The sequence below is a fragment of the Mus caroli genome, unplaced genomic scaffold (assembly GCF_978045245.1).
Source record: "Mus caroli unplaced genomic scaffold, Mus_caroli_1 scaffold_1, whole genome shotgun sequence".
Taxonomy (NCBI): domain Eukaryota; kingdom Metazoa; phylum Chordata; class Mammalia; order Rodentia; family Muridae; genus Mus; species Mus caroli.
The window spans coordinates 189813336-189831104 of NW_028227256.1; the positions used below are offsets into that span (position 1 = coordinate 189813336).

At 50.0% G+C, this 17769-nt stretch overlaps 1 protein-coding gene across 2 annotated transcripts; it reads left to right on the plus strand.

Annotated features, from left to right (window-relative positions):
- The first annotated feature begins 343 nt into the window (after positions 1 to 343).
- On the plus strand, positions 344 to 9202 carry Rd3 (RD3 regulator of GUCY2D). Of its 2 annotated transcripts, XM_085843941.1 has the most exons (4): positions 351 to 594; positions 1536 to 1661; positions 6063 to 6374; positions 8020 to 9202. In XM_085843941.1, the coding sequence occupies exons 3-4, from the start codon at positions 6079 to 6081 to the stop codon at positions 8309 to 8311; spliced, it is 588 nt and encodes a 195-aa protein (XP_085700067.1). In that variant the 5' UTR covers positions 351 to 594; positions 1536 to 1661; positions 6063 to 6078; the 3' UTR covers positions 8312 to 9202. The 2 variants fall into 2 exon arrangements, with proteins under 2 accessions (XP_029329604.2, XP_085700067.1); XM_029473744.2 differs by lacking the exon at positions 1536 to 1661 and having other exon boundaries at positions 344 to 594.
- The last annotated feature ends 8567 nt before the right edge of the window (positions 9203 to 17769 follow it).

Below are 17769 nucleotides of genomic sequence, written 5' to 3' on the forward strand. Positions count from 1 at the left end.
GTGCCCTGAATAATGCCCTCCTGGAGGAAAGACTGTATTGCATTCAGGTACCATTCACCAGGCGGCTAGAAACATCGGCCAATAGCAGGTTCACAGAGAGTCTGATGAGGTTAGTAGCATCAAACCAGATGGTACTGAGAGAGTAAAGGTTCAGTTGCCTTCTGGGAACACCACTCTCTCTGTGTTGGGTCAGCCCTCCCTCACCAGCTAATACTGCTTCAGGCCAAGAGGCTTAGGTGGGTCTCCATGACAACCGCAGCTGGCCTGCCTCCAGGTTCTGCAGGGAGCTGTGTCTCAGCTCTGGGGACCTACACATACTCCATAAACACCAGCCCAGCTGGGTCCCTCCTCCAGTTGGTGCCTCCAGTACAACTTCTCAGAGAGGAAGAGCAGAAAGCACAGGAGGCAGCCAGCAGTGGAAGAGGCAGAGGGAGGCTGAGGATGGAGTTCACTCTTCAACTCCTGCCAGTTTGCCGCTGCTCAACTTTCTACTTTCCCTAGAAAAAATCAAGGCTCTCTTCTCCTAGAGTGTGAAGCAGAAAGCAGGATCCCTACAGTGATAGTGGCGTTGACCCTGAAGGAGGTGGACCTCAGGTAAGAGGGGAATCTCCCCAGAAGTGGCAGCTTCCTGCACTTACAGCAGAGAGCTAGCCACACTTGACTATGAGCTTGGAAGGCCACCTGGGATCCGGAAAGTAAGCTGGACCCAGGACCCAGGCAGTCATGGGAGGCCCCTCAGTCCTCACTGGTCAAAGATGAGCAGACTCAGGCCTGATCCTGAGGGAGTACAACCTGGTTTGTAAACTTAGAGGAAGCCACATCTGTTGTCTACTTTGGGCAGAGCAAGCTTCTGAGAGAAACCAGCCTTGACGTTCCCCCTTGTGCTGTGCAGGGGACACAGGCAGAGGGAGAAGGCAAATCTAGAATCAGAGGGGGCTACCCACCTGAGTAGTGCAACTTTAGCACCTCTACGGTGCAGAGTCAAGGCTAGATGTACAGCAGCGGCCAGGAAACGCGTGGTCCCCTCCACAATGGCACAGCCTCTGAGGTCCAATAAGACACTAGGGAGGGAACCTGGTGGTGGGGGAGGGTTCAGTGGAGATGGTTCTCACTATGACATCGGGATGAAGGGGCACTTCTTGGAGATTGTCCACCATAGTCGGACCTAAGTATCTGTACCTGTGCCTCAATATGAAGAAAACTGACTGAGATTCATCCGTTCACCCACCCATCCACCCGCCTCTCCTCTGCTCACCTATCCACCTACCTATCAACAGACCCCTCTATCCATATGTGTATCCATTCACCTATCAACTCACCTACTTATCCACCCACCCCTGATCCACCCACCCCCTGATCCACCCACCTACCCACTCACTAATTCACTCACTCACTAATCCAACCACCTACTCACTGAACCACCCACCCACCCACCACTGATCCACCCACCCACCACTGATCCACCCACCCACCACTGATCCACCTATCCACTCATATCCCCACTTGCCCAGGCATCCATTCGCCCATCATTACAGATGCTGGGATGATGGAGCTGATGGCCTCTGAGATCCATGCCATCTCTGTGGGGAACGCGAGGGCCAGGCTACAGGAAGAAGTTGACCCTTAGATACTGGTTTGAGGGATGAGCAGGTCTTTGTCAGGTAGGTAAAAGACCCACCGGTCGGGCAGGTTTACACCTGGCTTGGTGGTGTAGAGATAATTTTTCTAATGCCAAAAAGAAACAAGGAGAACTTGCAGCTTGTGACGTTGACTTTGGCCCTGAGAAAGGCAGAATCAGTCAGAGGGGCGAGCAGTTACACGTGCTCTCAGGCCTCTGCCAGGACCCAGGGTCTGGCCTCAGCTGATACAGCCTGCTCCAAGAGGTGACCTCTGCTCTGGGACAGCCTGGGTCAGGTGACCTTTGGCCCTAGGTCCCCAGGAGCAGAACCCTTCCTAGCCTGAAGATATTCAGCTGAGCTGTGGGAGCCCAGCTATACAAGGGGGGAGCCTCAGCTGCTGCCCTGGCCGTGGGTTCTTCTGGACCAATACCTCAGGGTTCTGGGATCAAGGACAGCATCCCCTTCACTGTGTGGCACTAGTGAGCATCGTGGTCCCCTCTAACTGTCTGAAACCAGAGTCCTCTTGCCTTTGGGATTCAGGGAAGGCTTTGAGTGTTTCTAAGGTGAGAAGCCACTGTCCTGAGGGATGTCCAGAAATAGACCAGAGGGGAGGCTCAGAGTGTGCGCAGAGGTGACAGTGTAAGGAAGGGAAGAGGGGGGAGGTAGGAGGAGAGCGACGCCCCAGGCACCTGCAATCAGTTTCTCAGCTCTCTACACAGCCACCAGATCACAGGGCCTGGGATGGCCAGGATCCAGGTTGGAGTCAAGCTTATACCAAGTTGGGGGGATGTGTGCAGTAGAGGCTTTTCTTTCTGTTCTCCAGGCCTTTGGGGGTCGGTGAGAACATATTTTCTGAAAAATGTTTCTGGGTAAAGTCACCAAAGTTGACTTAGTGAAAACCAGCTCTGTAGAAATGTAGCTGCTGGAATATCTGTGAAACCAGCTTATGACACAGTGATAGCTGTGCTTTTCTAGAACCAGGTACGATGGCAAGATCTAGCGACATAGCTGATAAACACCATGTTTCATAGTAATGATAAGCATATACTATTTTACAAATAGCAACTTTGAAGAGTTGGGACTATATTAGTGTAAATTCACAGGCGTCAGGGACACTCCTGGTTGTGTGGTGGTCATTCATACCCAGAAGAAACGCTACAGCAAAATACTTTAGACTTATTTTCTGTGTATGAGTGTTTTGCCTGCATATATGTGTGCACCACATGTGTGGCTGGTGCCTGTGGAAATCAGAAGGGGACATCAGACACCCCAGAATTGAGCCACCATGTGGGTGCTGGTCCTGTGCAAGAGCAGCAAGTGCTCTTAGCTGCAGAGCCATCTCTCCAGACCGGAAATGCAACATTTTAAGTTAAAGATGGAAACAAAGTTTATACAAGTTCATCACTTGATTCTCCTAGGACCCCAGGGGTCAGTCCCTGCCGGGGACAGCCACAGATAGACTGGCCTTCTGATGTATAAAGGTTTTGTCCGTGCTTATCTGGATTTACAGGAACTTGAAAGAAGTGCCCTCATTGCCTCATTACAGTTGAGGAAACTGATATTCCAGTGATCTGGCAGTAGGCTAGATGTATCAGGTACAGCTGTCATTCTCTCGCCAGCCTCAGCATGCCTCATCTGAGACAACTGACCAAAGGGATAGGGGACAGCCAGACCATCAAGCATGTCTGAGGTTAAAGGGAGTGCAAGCCTGGGGTGGTGGTGGTGAGGCTGTGCTCAGTAGCAGAAGAGATGAGGAGAGAGAAGAGGGGAGGAGCTGTCAACCGAAGGCAGGGCATCTTGCCCCATTTCCCAGACATGGGCGAGAGGCATATCCCCAAGGTTCTCACGACCCACTGTAAAGAACACTGGGGTTCTTTACAGTCTTGGGACCCTCATGCATCACCCTGGATGGCTTTCATTTCTTCTCTTCCCACTCTGTGTCACTCTTGGCAGGACCGGCAGCCTACCCACCCTCTCAGCCACCTGGCTGGCAGAGGTACCACTCATTCCAGACAGTATACTAGGTTCTGGGATGGCAGACCAGGCATTGCATAGGACACAGCTGCTTTTGTGTGTCACAAACATTCTGGGAAGTGTGCTGCATGGTGTGTCAACCCTGTGTGTAGATGAGGAACTGAAGGCCTGGCTGGTCAGGATAGGATGCGACAGTGAGGTCTCCGTGGGGGTTTCCTGGGTGTCCTCTCAGATGGCCACACACTGAAGACAGAGGTGCCTTCCATCCAGAAGTGCAGTCTCCGGTGGAAGCGTCGCAGTGGCTCTCTCTGGAGGCCCCCCACTCAGACTCCAAAGTGTAATCACAAGCATACTCCACCATGCCTATCCTTGAATGGGCTTCTTGAGGGAGCGTCACAGGTAGAGCAGTGGAAGGCACGGCCCAGGGCCCAGCAATGCTGAGACCTCAGGCTGGCCCAGCGTACTGCCTGTGCCTGAAGGTGGAGAACCGCATGTGCTGACTTGCTGGGAAGTTGAAGGAAAGTACAACAAATACTAAAAAACCTCAGAGAAAACGATTGTTTTTGTTATATACTGGAGTTATAGGTGTGTGTGTGTGTGTGAATACACATGCCTGTCGCTTGTCTGAGTGGGGAGCAGGCCTCCAGGATAGGCTCTGAGGTCACCAAAGTCCCTGTCACAGGCTCCAGTGGTAAGCTAGAGTGTGAGGGAGCTGGAAGCCTGCCAGGGAATTCAGCCTCTGAGGGGAGCAATGCCTTCAGAGGGGGCGGGCAGTGAGGAGAGGGGGAGCCACAATCTTCCAGGGCAGATCACACACAGCCTGTCTGGTCCCCAGAGTCTGCCTGGCTGGCAGCTGTCCACAGCTCTTCCCTTCCTCCACTCTCCCTCTCCATCCCCTAGCCTTAAGAACTTAATCGGGCTTGCCCCTAGAGCCTCCTGCGGGGAGGGGAGCAGCTGGCATCAGGAGCAGAAATAGCTGTAGCAGAAATCCTGCCGCTGTTGGATCAGGGCCAGTGTGGAAGGGCATGGGGGTGGGGAGAAGAAAACTGAGACAGGCTCTTCCTTTCCAGTGAGACCTCCAAGCTGGGCCACAGAAGGTTAGGGTTCACAGAGCTCAGGGCTCAGGAGGCCCACCCAGCCTTAGCCCCTGAAAAACATCTGCCTCTACAGACCAGCTCAGGTCTCCACTGGGCTAGTGAGATTCAACACTTCCCTGTTCACCGGGTGTTTGTACTTCATCAATCATCAGCCCCTTTATTAATTTATTTGATGTCTTGTTTGTTTTTAAAAACTCTTTATATAGACTAGATACTAACTCTGCGTCATGTGTGCAGCCGTCAGAGGTTTTCCCCTGTCCGGTGGGCTCATCCTCTCTGTTAACTTTCCTTTGCTGTACAGAGCTTTTAAAATGTCACCAGGTCCCATTTGTGAATCGTTGTCCTTATTTCCTGAGTAACTAGAGTCCTGCTGAGAAGGGCCTTGCTATGCTTGTGTCTGAAGCATTTCCCAACTTTTTTCTCTCACAGTTGTAGAATTTCTGGTCTCACACTGAAGTCTGATCAATTGGGAGTTGGATTTTTGCCTGGTGTCCTGCCCAGGCAGCCCCGTGTAACGCCTCAGACCGAGGCTGTGTCTTTCTACCCAGGCCATCATCTCTATCCATCCCCGTGTGTGACGTCTGCCCCCATTCTCACCCTGCTTGCTCACAACCCCTCCTCTGACTCCCTTCATTGTCTAATGTTCACCCCCTCCCCATAGATACCGGGTGTGCTCTGTGCCAGTCATCCTGAGAGCAGGGACCCCGGATACTTTCATGGTATCCCTCCATTGAACTTGGCTAACACTTACTGGATTAATGAATTATGATGGTGGGTCGGTTGTTTTATCAGGGTACTGTCAACCCACACATTTCTAAGTGTATCATCCTTAGACCAGAGGCATTTGAAACAATGTGTTCTTGTTGGATTGGCATGGGATATAATTATCTAAGGGAATGTGTGCATGTGTGTGTGTTGTGCCTGCTATGTGTGTTGTATGGGTATGTGTTTTGTATGTTGTTTGCTCTGTATGTGTTTGTGTTGTGTGCACCTTCCCCCACAGATTATGGGGATATTATTATGCTCAGCTGTACATGTACCTGCTTTGTTTATGGATAGTGAGGTTTGGGGAGCAATTTCTCTGGGTTCAACCGTCACGATGCTTTCAGGATTCTTATCAAAATGGCTGCATACATCACCTTGATGCAATGCTTATGGTGAGCCAAGCTTATTCACAGCTGCTTCTCAAATGGCCCTATTTTGTTTTCCATAATTAAGAATTTTGCTCAAAGAGGTTGTGGCCTACATGAGGCCTCACATCTGTAATGGGTGGGATGCTTTCAGCTGGGGCCCAACTCTCCTCTCTCTTTCTTGGTGTCTTGGGTTCCTTCCTTGCTGACAAGGGACACGCTCCCCTTCTTCTCTGTCTCAGAAGAGCCTGGGGGGCCATGTCCCTCATCCCGTGGCTCCGGTGGAACGACACCCCTCCCCGGCTCTCGGCCCGGAGCCCGGCCGAGATGGTGCTGGAGACACTCATGATGGAGCTGGCTGGGCAGATGAGAGAGGTGGAGCGGCAACAGAGGGAGCGTCGCAGCGCAGTCAGGAAGATCTGCACTGGTGTGGACTACAGCTGGCTGGCAAACACGCCCAGGCCCACCTATGATATCAGCCCTGGTGAGCGGCTGCAGCTGGAAGACGTATGTGCCAAGATCCACCCATCCTACTGCGGACCTGCCATCCTCAGGTAACCCTGGCATTGGGATGGGGACCGTGACCCTACTGGCTCCAGAGAAGGTGACTGTAGTCGCAGGAGCCCAAGGCTACTAGAGTCAGAGCCAGATGGCATGAGAAATAGAATAGAAATCTCCTATTTCTGGGAGAAATAGGGTGAGGAATATCAGACTTGGGGGAGGCTTCATCTGGGACTGGAGGCAGATTCTAGAGGCCCTCTGGCTGGGATGGGTTGGACTCAAAGCTTGTAAATTCTTTTTTCTTCCTGCTGGATGGTTGCAAGCATGCACGTCAACAATGGCTCCTTTGTCCCACGCCTATCTTCCAGGTCTCCAACTTCTCCTGCTTCATTTCCTTCTTCTTCCTCTTCTTTTAGCCCAGGCTAACCTAGAATTCACTATGTAGCCTAGGCTGGTCTCAAATTCACAGCAATCCTGCTGCCTCAGCCTCCATGTTCCTTCCTTAGGACCCATCCCAGGCAAACTCTCTAAAACTGGTGTCTGAATTATTCTGTTCCGATCAGGTTTGACACTGTCAGCCCGATGTGTGAGTGTGTGGGGGGAAGAGGGAACAGGGAAGCCCAGCCAAGTGTGTGAGTGTGTGAGAGCCCAGGGCACCACGTGTGCAAACCTTGGTGCAGCACAGGACAGAACCTAAACCTCCCTCCCTGAGGCTGTGGACCCTCCCTCTGTTCCCATAGAGCTGGTGAACTCAGTACAAATTCAGGAACGACCCCAAATGCACAGGAGTTCCTTGTCAGCATTCTGTTTGTAAAGGACAAATCTACAAGTAAAGACTTTGAGCCCAGCTCCTCCAGTAGCCCCCAACACTTGCCCACCCTGTGCTATCTCTCTGAAAGTCCCTTGAAAGGAGAACTTTGCCCCCATTTCCCCTTTGGTTTCTGTAGTCTCCGCGTTGGTGCCCCTGAGCTCTCCCACTCTTCTGATTCTATTGATGGTGGAGGCTCCTAAAAGCATTTACTTCAGAAGTGAAAATGGGACAGAGGTAGAGTCCCAAGCTGATGCCAGGGGGCACCTGACCTGGCTGGCTAAACCCACAGTGAGGGGGCACAGGGTTAGAGCCATGCTTCTTCTTGGACTTCCTGTCTGCCTCTGCCAAATGCTGGCTCTCTGGAGGGCAGAGGAAAGAAGGGATCAAATGGACAAATCCAGCTCTATGGAGAAATCTAGGCAGAGGAAACAGCTAAAGAGACACACAAGGAGCAAGGAGGCCACCAGCGGCCTTCCTGAGAAAGATCAGGGCCAGTGGGAATGCAGAGCTTGTCCATCCCCTGAAGAGACACAGAGCTGGGGGAGAAGGTCTCCATGCTTACACACCATGACATTGCAGACATGCATCTCAGAGTAATCCCGGGGCAGGTGGAACCGGCAGAGGGGTGAACACAGTCTCCCACAGCCAGGCTGCAGTTGCAGTGCACACCTCAGAACTCTGTCCCTGTCAGCCATGGGCTGGCTTCAGGCTCCTTGCATAAGAGCACACGTACCATGTGAAAAGGCAGGCGTTCCCTTATACGGGTGAGAAAACCGAGGCTCAGAGGTGAACAGAACTGGGATTTGAGCAGATTGACTGGGACAAGAGCAAGGTTGGGAGTTACTGGCCTGTGAGATGCTCAGTCCATCACGGTCATGTGCCCCCAGGTTCCGGCAGCTGCTGGCCGAACGAGAGCCCGAGGTGCAGGAGGTGGCGCGGCTGTTCCGCTCCGTGTTGCAGGAGGCCCTGGAGAAGATGAAGCAGGAGGAGGAGGCCCATAAGCTGACACGTCAGTGGAGCTTGAGGCCCCGTGGCAGCCTGTCGTCCTTCAAGACCCGCGCTCGCATCGCACCCTTTGCCAGTGACATCCGAACCATCTCGGAGGACGTGGAGCGCGATGCGCCACCCCCGCCGCGCACCTGGAGCATGCCGGAGTTCAGGGCGCCCCAGGCCGACTGACCACCCAGGGCAATCACCCTCAGGAGGAATGACGGGCTGGTAACTCTGTCACTAGCGCCGGAACCTCCCCACCTACCCCAACCAGGAGACCCATCAAGCAACACTGCTAGACCACGGAGCCAACTACCCAGTGAGCACACCTGCTTGGATACCTGGGCAGAGTCAGGACTTGAGCCCTGTTTCTCCGCAAAAAGGTCTCCACTTCCCAGCCTGATACAGACACAAGGCCCACATACTCATCCCAACTTCCGGGATGCCCCATTCACCCTATCCATTCATGGCACCTTTACTGGTGACCAGATAACATTCACTGCAGGGGACCCACAGCCTCAGGCCCAGGGCAGCTGGTGGGGTCCACAGATGACCGTTCAACCCACTCTTCAGCTAGTGAGTGAAAAAAAGGAAGTCTTCCAAGAGTCTCTGCTTTTGCCTTAACTCAGATCCCTCTGATGTGGCATTGTTCTTGCCTCTGAGTCCTTGAATGCTGGGGCTATGATGGGGTAGGACCAATGTCTACATCTCCATCCACTGGGGCCGAGGCTGCTGTCTGAGAAAGGTAGCTAGGGGTAGGCAGGATGATCATGACTCCCATCCTGCGATGTCATCATATGGAACATGGCCAGTCCAGAGTCAGGGCTTGGAGGCCTGCAAACCTGCTGCTGAAGTCTAGGGCTCCTTCTGTTCACACCTGCTCTCCAGCTTCCCTAGGAAGTACCTGAGCAAAGCAGTCCAGAGTAGTCTCCGGCAGCCTCATGCTCTGATGGTCTATGAGTGGATGTCCCCCACCTCAATCTGGGGTAGAAGTAAGGTTCAGGGCGAGCAAAGAGTGTCCCCAGCATCCAGTGCATGTGAACCTTATAGTCCAAATAAAATGCAATGGGAGAAAAATCACTAGGTACTGCACATAGTCTGGCTCAATGGGAAGTCTGCTCTCCTCTGCCCTCCCTCCCCTCTCCTCCTTCAAGGCAGGGTCTCACTATTTTGGCTGCTTCAGCCTCTTGAGTGCTGAGTCTACTGCACAGATATTCTTTTTGAATGAAATGGCTTTGGGTTGCTTCACTGGGATCTGGATAGTGAGCGGATGGCACATTCCTCTTATCCATCGCTGCCAGGATGAAGGAGCTGACTGGCTCGTTAGTATAATCTCTTCTAAACAAAAACATTTTAAACACATCTTCTACTGGAAGATACTGAGAAGTTCACTCAGTTGCCAAACTTTGGATAGGGGTCCAAAGTTGTAGTCGACCCTCGACTACCAGTCAACGTAGGTACCTCGAAAAGGGTTCTGGGAATTAAAGGACAGGGATGAAAGAAGAATGGAGCCAAGACAAAGTTCTGATCAAGGTTCAATTTTATTGCAAAGCAGCAGGCTTATAAAGGCAAAAGCCATAAGCCCAACCCCTAGATGTGACTGATGACGTAGATCACCTCATGCTGACTGCCAATGGCATAGGTTTCCATTTCTCAGCACAGGTTTCTCTTATCAGGGCAAAACCCGAATTCCCAACTCTGGAGGGGAAATTCCACCTGTGATGGCAAAAACAGCTGATGTGGCAACTCCTGCTCTGCAGGTCAGGGCAGAGCCTCCACACAAAGTGACCTGTGTTGTGATGGCGGTTTGCTTCCATTCAATGGGTTTATGGGTGCTTCGAATGTGACACCAAGAATGAACGGGAAAGGCTTTGAAACAAACAGTTCCACAGTTGGGAGGAAATGTTGAGTGAAGCGGAGCTTGCCAAGCCTCCTGCCTGAGGCCCTTGTGGGGCTTGATTTGCCTACAGGGAGGTTCCGAGGACCCTCAGAGGAGGACTACTGATTTCTTCTCCCAGGTCTCTCTGTTCTCCTCAAACAAAAGGAAAACCTGAGGTAGTGAGCTTGCTCTTGCGTGACAGGCAGCTGCTCCTGCTGTCCCTGCCAACCTTCTTAGTACTCTTCTGCTTTGTCCCACCTTAACTGTGATGCTAACTAAAGCCTGTGAGGGTCCCAGGTCCTGTAAGACTCAGGGCTAACAGAGGTGTCTGCAGAGGGGCTGGCGTTGGCTGGAGGGGAGGGGGAGCTCCCCCTGCTGAGCTGCGGCGGCTGGGGCAGCATTCTAGTTCTGGTGCTTCTTACTTGGTATGAAAACTTTCAAGTTCTAGAAAGTAAAGGGAGCCTTAATACTTATTAATTCTTAATAATATTAATTTCATTTTTGTTTCATGTTTTAATTTCTCAACCCAAAATTTTGGCGGATACTTTAATATGAATCTCAGATACGATTCTTCATGCCTGAATACTTCAGTGTGCTCTGCAAAAGAGAACATCCCAGAAGTTGGGGATATCTATCTATCTATCTATCTAGGATGGCATACATCTTTAGCCCCAGAGTTTGGGAGGCAGAGGCATGAAGATCTCTGAGTTCGAGGTTAGTTTAGTCTACAGCATGAGTTCCAAGATAGCCAGGGCTACATAGAGAAACCCTGTCTTGAAACACAAACACACAGCTGTTCTGCTAGTAAAAATCTACACAAACTTTCATATTATCTAATACCTAGTCCATGCTGAAATGACCCAAAAATTTCCCAACATATGACTCCTTGCATTTTGTTTCTGAGAGTCAGGGTCTCATCAAATCTCATACATCCACACATCAATCAGAAAATTATAATTTATTTATGCTCAATCACATAGTGCTCTATAATTCTACAATGGAAGATTGTTTATGGGGTATCATGTTGATAAACAGTAAATTAATAAATTGTAGCCATTTGATAAAATTATTTCAACATCTGGATGTTGTTGGGGGCTCGTAGGGATATGGTGATAGGCTCAGAGCTGGCCCATGTATCCCACACTCCCTTGCTGCATCTGTTGCCACTTCTGTATCACCTGCTTTCGTCTCTGCATTTCTCAGAACTTTTATCAGCATGGTGCTATGACTCATATTCATTTACTGCACTTGAGGGCTCACTACTGGAAAACCTACTATTTTAAACAGCGGAGAAGAGATAGGATCACCTCCAAGACCGATAATGAAAATATTTGGAACACCTTAGTCATTTCTTTTTTCTTTTCTTTCTTCTTCTTTTTTTTTTTTTTTTTTGAGACAGGGTTTCTTTGTGTAACCCTGGCTGTCCTGGAACTCACTCTGTAGACCAGGCTGGCCTCGAACTCAGAAATCCTCCTGTCTCTGCCTCCCAAGTGCTGGGATTAAAGGTGTGTGCCACCACCTTAGTCATTTCTAATGTAAAAGAATAATAAAAAACGGCTCGCAGACGAGGGAGGGAATGAACAGTGTAACTTTTAAAAAGCTGTCTACCAGAAAGTTGGCGAAACATAAGATGCCACCTTTTAGTAAGTGCCCTTAGGTGGATCCGGTGAGGTGCTGGACCCCTGGGGAAAAAAATTGTTACCTACAAATACATCCTTACCTACAAAACTAAGAGTCTTCCAGTCAAACCACCAGGACACAGAGGTCGAATAAAGAAATCAGAACGACCAGCCAACAAACCTCCACACTGTGGTAAAGCATAGCATAAAAATTGCCAGAGCCAAACCTAAAAAGAATACATCGAAACCTGAAGAAAAATCACTTCCCTTTAAGAGTAAAGGAAGACGGAAGTGGGCGTCCAACCTGGGGAATTAACCTGCGAAAACACGTAGTCTCAAGTCTGGGGAACCTTCGCCATCCTGTCACAGTCGATTACAAACTCTAGTCCTAAGGCCTGGCTGCTCACCACGCGTGGAAAGGCTCTCGGAGGGGACAGCAGCCGAGAGCGCCCAAACAGAACGCCCTAACCGGAAGTGGCCTCACCCCGGGGACACCGCGACAGGCAGAAGAGTCCTCGGCCCCGCCCTTTGCTGGTTCTCTCCTGCTTTGGAAGCCCGGAAGTCCCGCCCAGCCTGGTTCTGTCTGTCAAGCTGCGGGCTGTGGGTGGTGGGCGGGTTTCTGGTTGGCAGCAGAGCAGGGTGGGCAGTAAGAGACACTGTGCGCTGGGTGTAGACGGCATCAAGCTGAAAGTCACATCATTTGAATACTTAAAGCTATCTAGACCTTGTACTGGAAACAAAATGCACATTCACATAATATTTTGTATTCAATGTTGGGAGAGTTGAGGCTCTCCATTCCCAGTTACATGTTCAAAAAATTCCCTGACTTTGGAAAATAAAAGGAACCATAACTAAAAAAGAATTAACCCAGAACTTTAAGGCTTTTATCTTGCAGACAGTGTAGAATTATTGAAGATGGGGGGTGGGGAGGGAGGGATTTTGCAGTGAATGTCTGTGGAAACCAGAAGTGGTCAAATCATTTTGAAAACGTGGAATGTTTTGACAGCAGAACAGCATTCTGAAACATTCTCGGATGTTCACCTCCTAGACATTTTTTTTCAAAAGATTTATTTTTATTTTTTGTGTATGGGTGCTTTGCCTTCATGAATGTAGCAGTGGCCAGGGCTCAACCACTGATCTGTCTTTCCAACTCCCAAAATATACTATTCCCTTTCCAATATTTCTTTATATTCTCTTCTGTAAGCTTTTTTGCTATTACATTTAAATTTTCTTTTTACCTTTGTTGAAAACTAAGACATAAACATACATATTGGCCTGGCCCTCTTCCCTGGAGACTGTCACCTGCTGCTCTGTGTTAGAATTATAATCACCATGGGCACATCCACATACTGAAGTGGGTTCAGGGGTGATGATACACACAGGGCTCTCCTCAGGGGTTCTTGCCTCTCACACATGAGCAATTGCTGTGCTGAGATGTGTTGGAGTGAGATGGAAAAGAGCCTAGGGGTGTTTCCACTGCTGTGTACACGCCCGTCAGGACTGATCACAGGTGCAGAGCTGTAGTCCAGGTTCCTCTGCCTCTCTGTGGCAGGTCACATGTCAAGTAGATGCATCTATCAAGTGCAGTAGTGAGCAAGAAAGGCACTATCAAAATAAGGGGCACAGTGACCCAGACAGAGTCACTCTCACTTGTCATTGTGTTCTCAGATAATCCTCCAAGAGTCTCCTGAGCAACAAGCACTTAGCTTTATCTCATTTGGAGGAACAATCAGGTAACCCCACTCCTGACCCATCTCCTGGGTGGACATTGTCTTAGCTAGGGTTTCCATTGCTGTGATGATACACCATGACCAAAATGCAAGTTGGGAGGAGGGTTACACTTCCATATTATTGTTCAACGTTGAAGAGAGTCAGAACAGGAACTCAAACAGGGCAGAAACCTGGAGGCAGGAGCCGGTGCAGACACCATGGAAGGGTGTTGCTTACTGTCTTGCTCCCCATGGCTTGCTCAACCTGCTTTCTTATAGAACCCAGGACCACCAGCCTAGGGATGGCACCACCCACAATGGTTGCCCCCCCCGCCCCCATCAATCGCTAATTACGAAAAACATGCCTGATCTTATGGAGGCTTTTTCTCACTTGAGGCCCCATCCTTTCAGATAATTCTAGCTTGTGTCAAGTTGACATAAAAGTAGCCAGCGCAGTAAGTGAAAAAAACTGTGTTGCCCACCTGCTATGTGTCAGTCATAATTTGTGAGATATAAACTGAAATCAGACATGGACCCTCACCTAGAACTAGCAATCTTAGTAGTGGTACAGGTACATCAGACTCCTTCCTCTGCCTCTGCTCTGGGAAAACTCTAGGTTGAGATCCACATACTCACCCTGTATTTGTAAAGTGCTTACTGTGTGTCTGGAAGAGACTTGGGTTTACACCCAAGTTCTTGCACCAAAGGCTCTCACACATAGAGGCAGGAGAAGGGGTGAGGGGGGAGCTGGCTGAGTATGGAGGTAGGAGAAGGGGTCAGGGGAGAGCTGGCTGAGTATGGAGGCAGGGGAAGGGGTGAGGGGGGAGAGCTGGCTGAGTCCCTGGGTGAGGAGCACAGTGGATGCTTTGTCCTTCTGGGTGGGCACAGTGCATAGAGGGGTGCAGCAGGAGGAGGAGGAGCCCTAGCCTGGCCAGAAGCATGGGCCTGCCAGTTCCTGAGATGTCACTGAGGTGCTGTGACCTATAAGGCCCAGTCAGAAGTTCTTATGGGCACATCTCCATGACAACAGGCACCTCTGTCCTTGGCAGTGTCACAGCTGGCTTACTTGGAGAAAGGTTGAATCTCCCCACCTCCCCTCACAGCTTTGCTGGGAGGTTCTGTTTTCTTTCTGCATGTGACAGCTTTTGCCCTGCGTTCTGAAGCCTGGGTGCCTGGTGGGGATCCAGCAGGGGTGCCTGGCCCGAGCAGGACCAGAATGGCCGTGCCAACAGCACAGCTCTCAGCTCAGGAGAGGAAGAGCTTGTGCCCAGAATATCCTCTTTCTTCTGGTCCGTCTTGTCCAGATCCCATCTTCTCCCCACCTCCCCAGTCAAATTCCAGCCAGGACAGGAAGTACGTGCTTTGGGACTGCTGTGTTTGTTTCAGCGGAGAAACCTTGGCTGGACTTGAGCTGGACAACAGGGCAAAACATGATAGAAAACTCAGCCTCTGTGAACACTTTCCTCAGGAATATAAACATCTGTTAATATCCAGAAGCCTTTAACAAATTGTTAGTTTTCTTTTAACTTTTGACAAAAGCTTTTAGCAAGTGTTTTTATTTCAAGGTTAACACCTTTAGATCTCGCAATGTTGATTTAGTACAACGCACATTACTATTTAAAATGCAGCAGGAGCTAATTTCTAGACACATGCACACATGTGTACTTGTGCATAGAAACATACACACATACACACAGAGATGATTATCTAAAAACTGATTTGTCAAATAAACTTCAAAGTAGCATGCATTGTTGGGTACAGGATGAATGCTAACATGGTGAAATTCAGCCATGCTGTGGAGGAAGGCACCGGACATGGACACAGGCTGGGCTGAAGATCAGCGGTGGGATGATGTCGACCATGAGTAAGGGCCTGGGTTCCCTCCCTGACCTCACAATAAAATAAAATAAAAACGAATTCATTTCTCATTACCCGCCTTTGATGGATTGTAGTGTTGTGTCTCTAAATGAGAAGAGAGAGGAAACAGGTTTTCTCTGCGATTCATCTCTTTCTTTTATTCCTATTATTCTTAAAGACAAAAAACAAAAAAAGCCTTTGATTGATTTAAGTTTCACCTCACGCACCCAGTCCTGTTCCTCTCTCCTTCCCTCATGTCTACCCTTCTTCCTTGCAACCTCCCCCAACAAAATACACGCACACACACACACACACACACACAGAGAGAGAGAGAGAGAGAGCGAGAGAGAGAGAGAGAGAGAGAGAGAAAGAGAGAGAACAAAGCTAGAAAACATCTCATTGTGGAATTGTAGCGAGTCACAGTGTGTCCCACAGTGTATATCCCTCTTCATCTGCAAATGTTCATTGCAATGAATCACTGGTCTGGTTCGGGGTCTCTGGCTTCTGTGACCCCATAAATATTAGCTCCTCATTAGGATTACTTCTGCTGCTGACCTGTGTCATGGAGATCCTGCAGCTCTGAATCAGCAAGACTGGCCTTTTCAATGTATCCCAGCAATTTGCAGATGATATCTGGGTGGCCCCTGAGCTGGTCAGTACCATGACTGGCTCTCCCTTATCTGTACTGCTACCCAAGCTCTGAGCACTGCTCTGGGGTAGTCCACCCAGTGCTGCCACCGACAGGAGGCAGCGGCAGCTCTCCTGTTCTCATGCCCTTAGGCCTGCTCACCCACACCTACGCCTCCAGAGCTAGTTCCACTGTGCTGCCTGGTCAAGGTGCTGGGCCCAAGATGAGAATATCTTCAGGTTGCTTTTTTGCAAGCACATCTTGGAAAACACAACATACGGGTGTGGCTGCATGGGATGGACAGTGAATTAGAGGCGGTGCTTGCTTGCTTTTCCATCCCAGGACACAGTGCCCCAGAACCACAGCTCAGGATGGAGAACTCAGCTCAGCTCACAGCCTCAGAAGCTCCATGCTCTCTCAGCCTCACCGACTTGGGCCTGTGGTGAGGCAGAGTGTTATGGTGGAAGGGCATTTAGATCTGAGAAAGTGGAGGGAGGGGCAGGTGAAGAGACCAGGGACAAGACATGCCCTTCAAAGGCATAGCCCAGCGACCCACTTCCTCCAGCTGGGCCTCATTACCACCCATAATGCCATTAGTAATGGATCAAAGGAATCGACCACTGATGAAGGGAGATGCCACACATACACACCACACACACACACACACACACACATACACACATATATGTGTCACACACACACACATATATATATATATGTGTGTGTGTGTGTGTATACATATATACAGACATGAAATAGTGAACAAACCACAGAACCCCCCCAGTCTGGCCTGTGGGCTAGAGACTGGACTCCTAGATTACTCTAAGGTCATGGCCATCACTGCACACCAGCAAAGGTACAGTGTATTTCTATGCTACACCTGCTCTTTCAACTTCCATCCTTTGGGACAAGTCCTGTGGCGTGGCTCTAGAATCTTCACTGTTCACAGAAGAGGTTAAGAGGATTGTTGGACTCACAGAGGCCAGTCAGGTAAGTGGTTTCTACTTAAAAGCAGGATTTTATTTTGTGTGGCTGGGTGCTTTGCCTGCATGCATGTCTGCAAACATGGATGCAGTACCCACAGAGGCCAGAAGAGGGCACTGGATCCCTTGGAACTTGAGTTATAGGTGGTCATGAGCCTTCCGAGTGAGTGCTGGAAACTGAAATTGTGTCCTCTGAAAGAGCAGCTGGCAGTCTTGACTGCTGAATCATCTCTTGAGCACCATGTTTTACTTTTAAGATTCATTTTTGGTTCTGTCTATCTGTGTGAAGGTGTGTGTAGATGCCCACAGAGGCCAGAGAGAGGACGTCAGATGTCGGAGCTGGAGTCCCAGCTGACATGGGCACTGTGAACTGAATTCAGGTTCTCTGGAAGAGCGGCAAGCACCCCTAACCACTGAACCATCTCTGCAGCCCAGGTTCTGTCTCTTACACAGGGTTAAGCGCCAGCTACAAGAGCATAGCCTCCCCCGTGCCTCTAATGTGGCCCTTGTCCCAGGACACTTGTCCTTCTGTGCTTAGGAGCCAATGTTACATGAGTAATGGAGGATGGCACGGATCCCATTTCCAGTCAGGGCAGGAGGGCAGATCAGTCTGAGGCTTACTGAGCTGAAGGGACAGACAGACCCAAAAGACCAGCGGGTCTCAACCTTCCCAAGGCTGTGACCCTTTAACGCAGCTCCTCATGTTGTGGTGACCCCTAACCATAAGATAATTTTTGTTGCTACTTCATAACTGTAATTCTGCTACTGTTATGAATGGTAATGTAAATATCTGTGATTTCTGATGGTCTTAGGCAACCCCCCGAGAAAGGATCATTTGACCCCAAAGGGGTCGTAACTCACAGGTTGAGAACCACTGCAAAGACAGATCTACTAGAACCCGGTCATTTCTGGTCTCAGAGCACTCAAAATGTTGACAGGAAACTCCACAAGTTTCTACAAAAGCTCATTTTG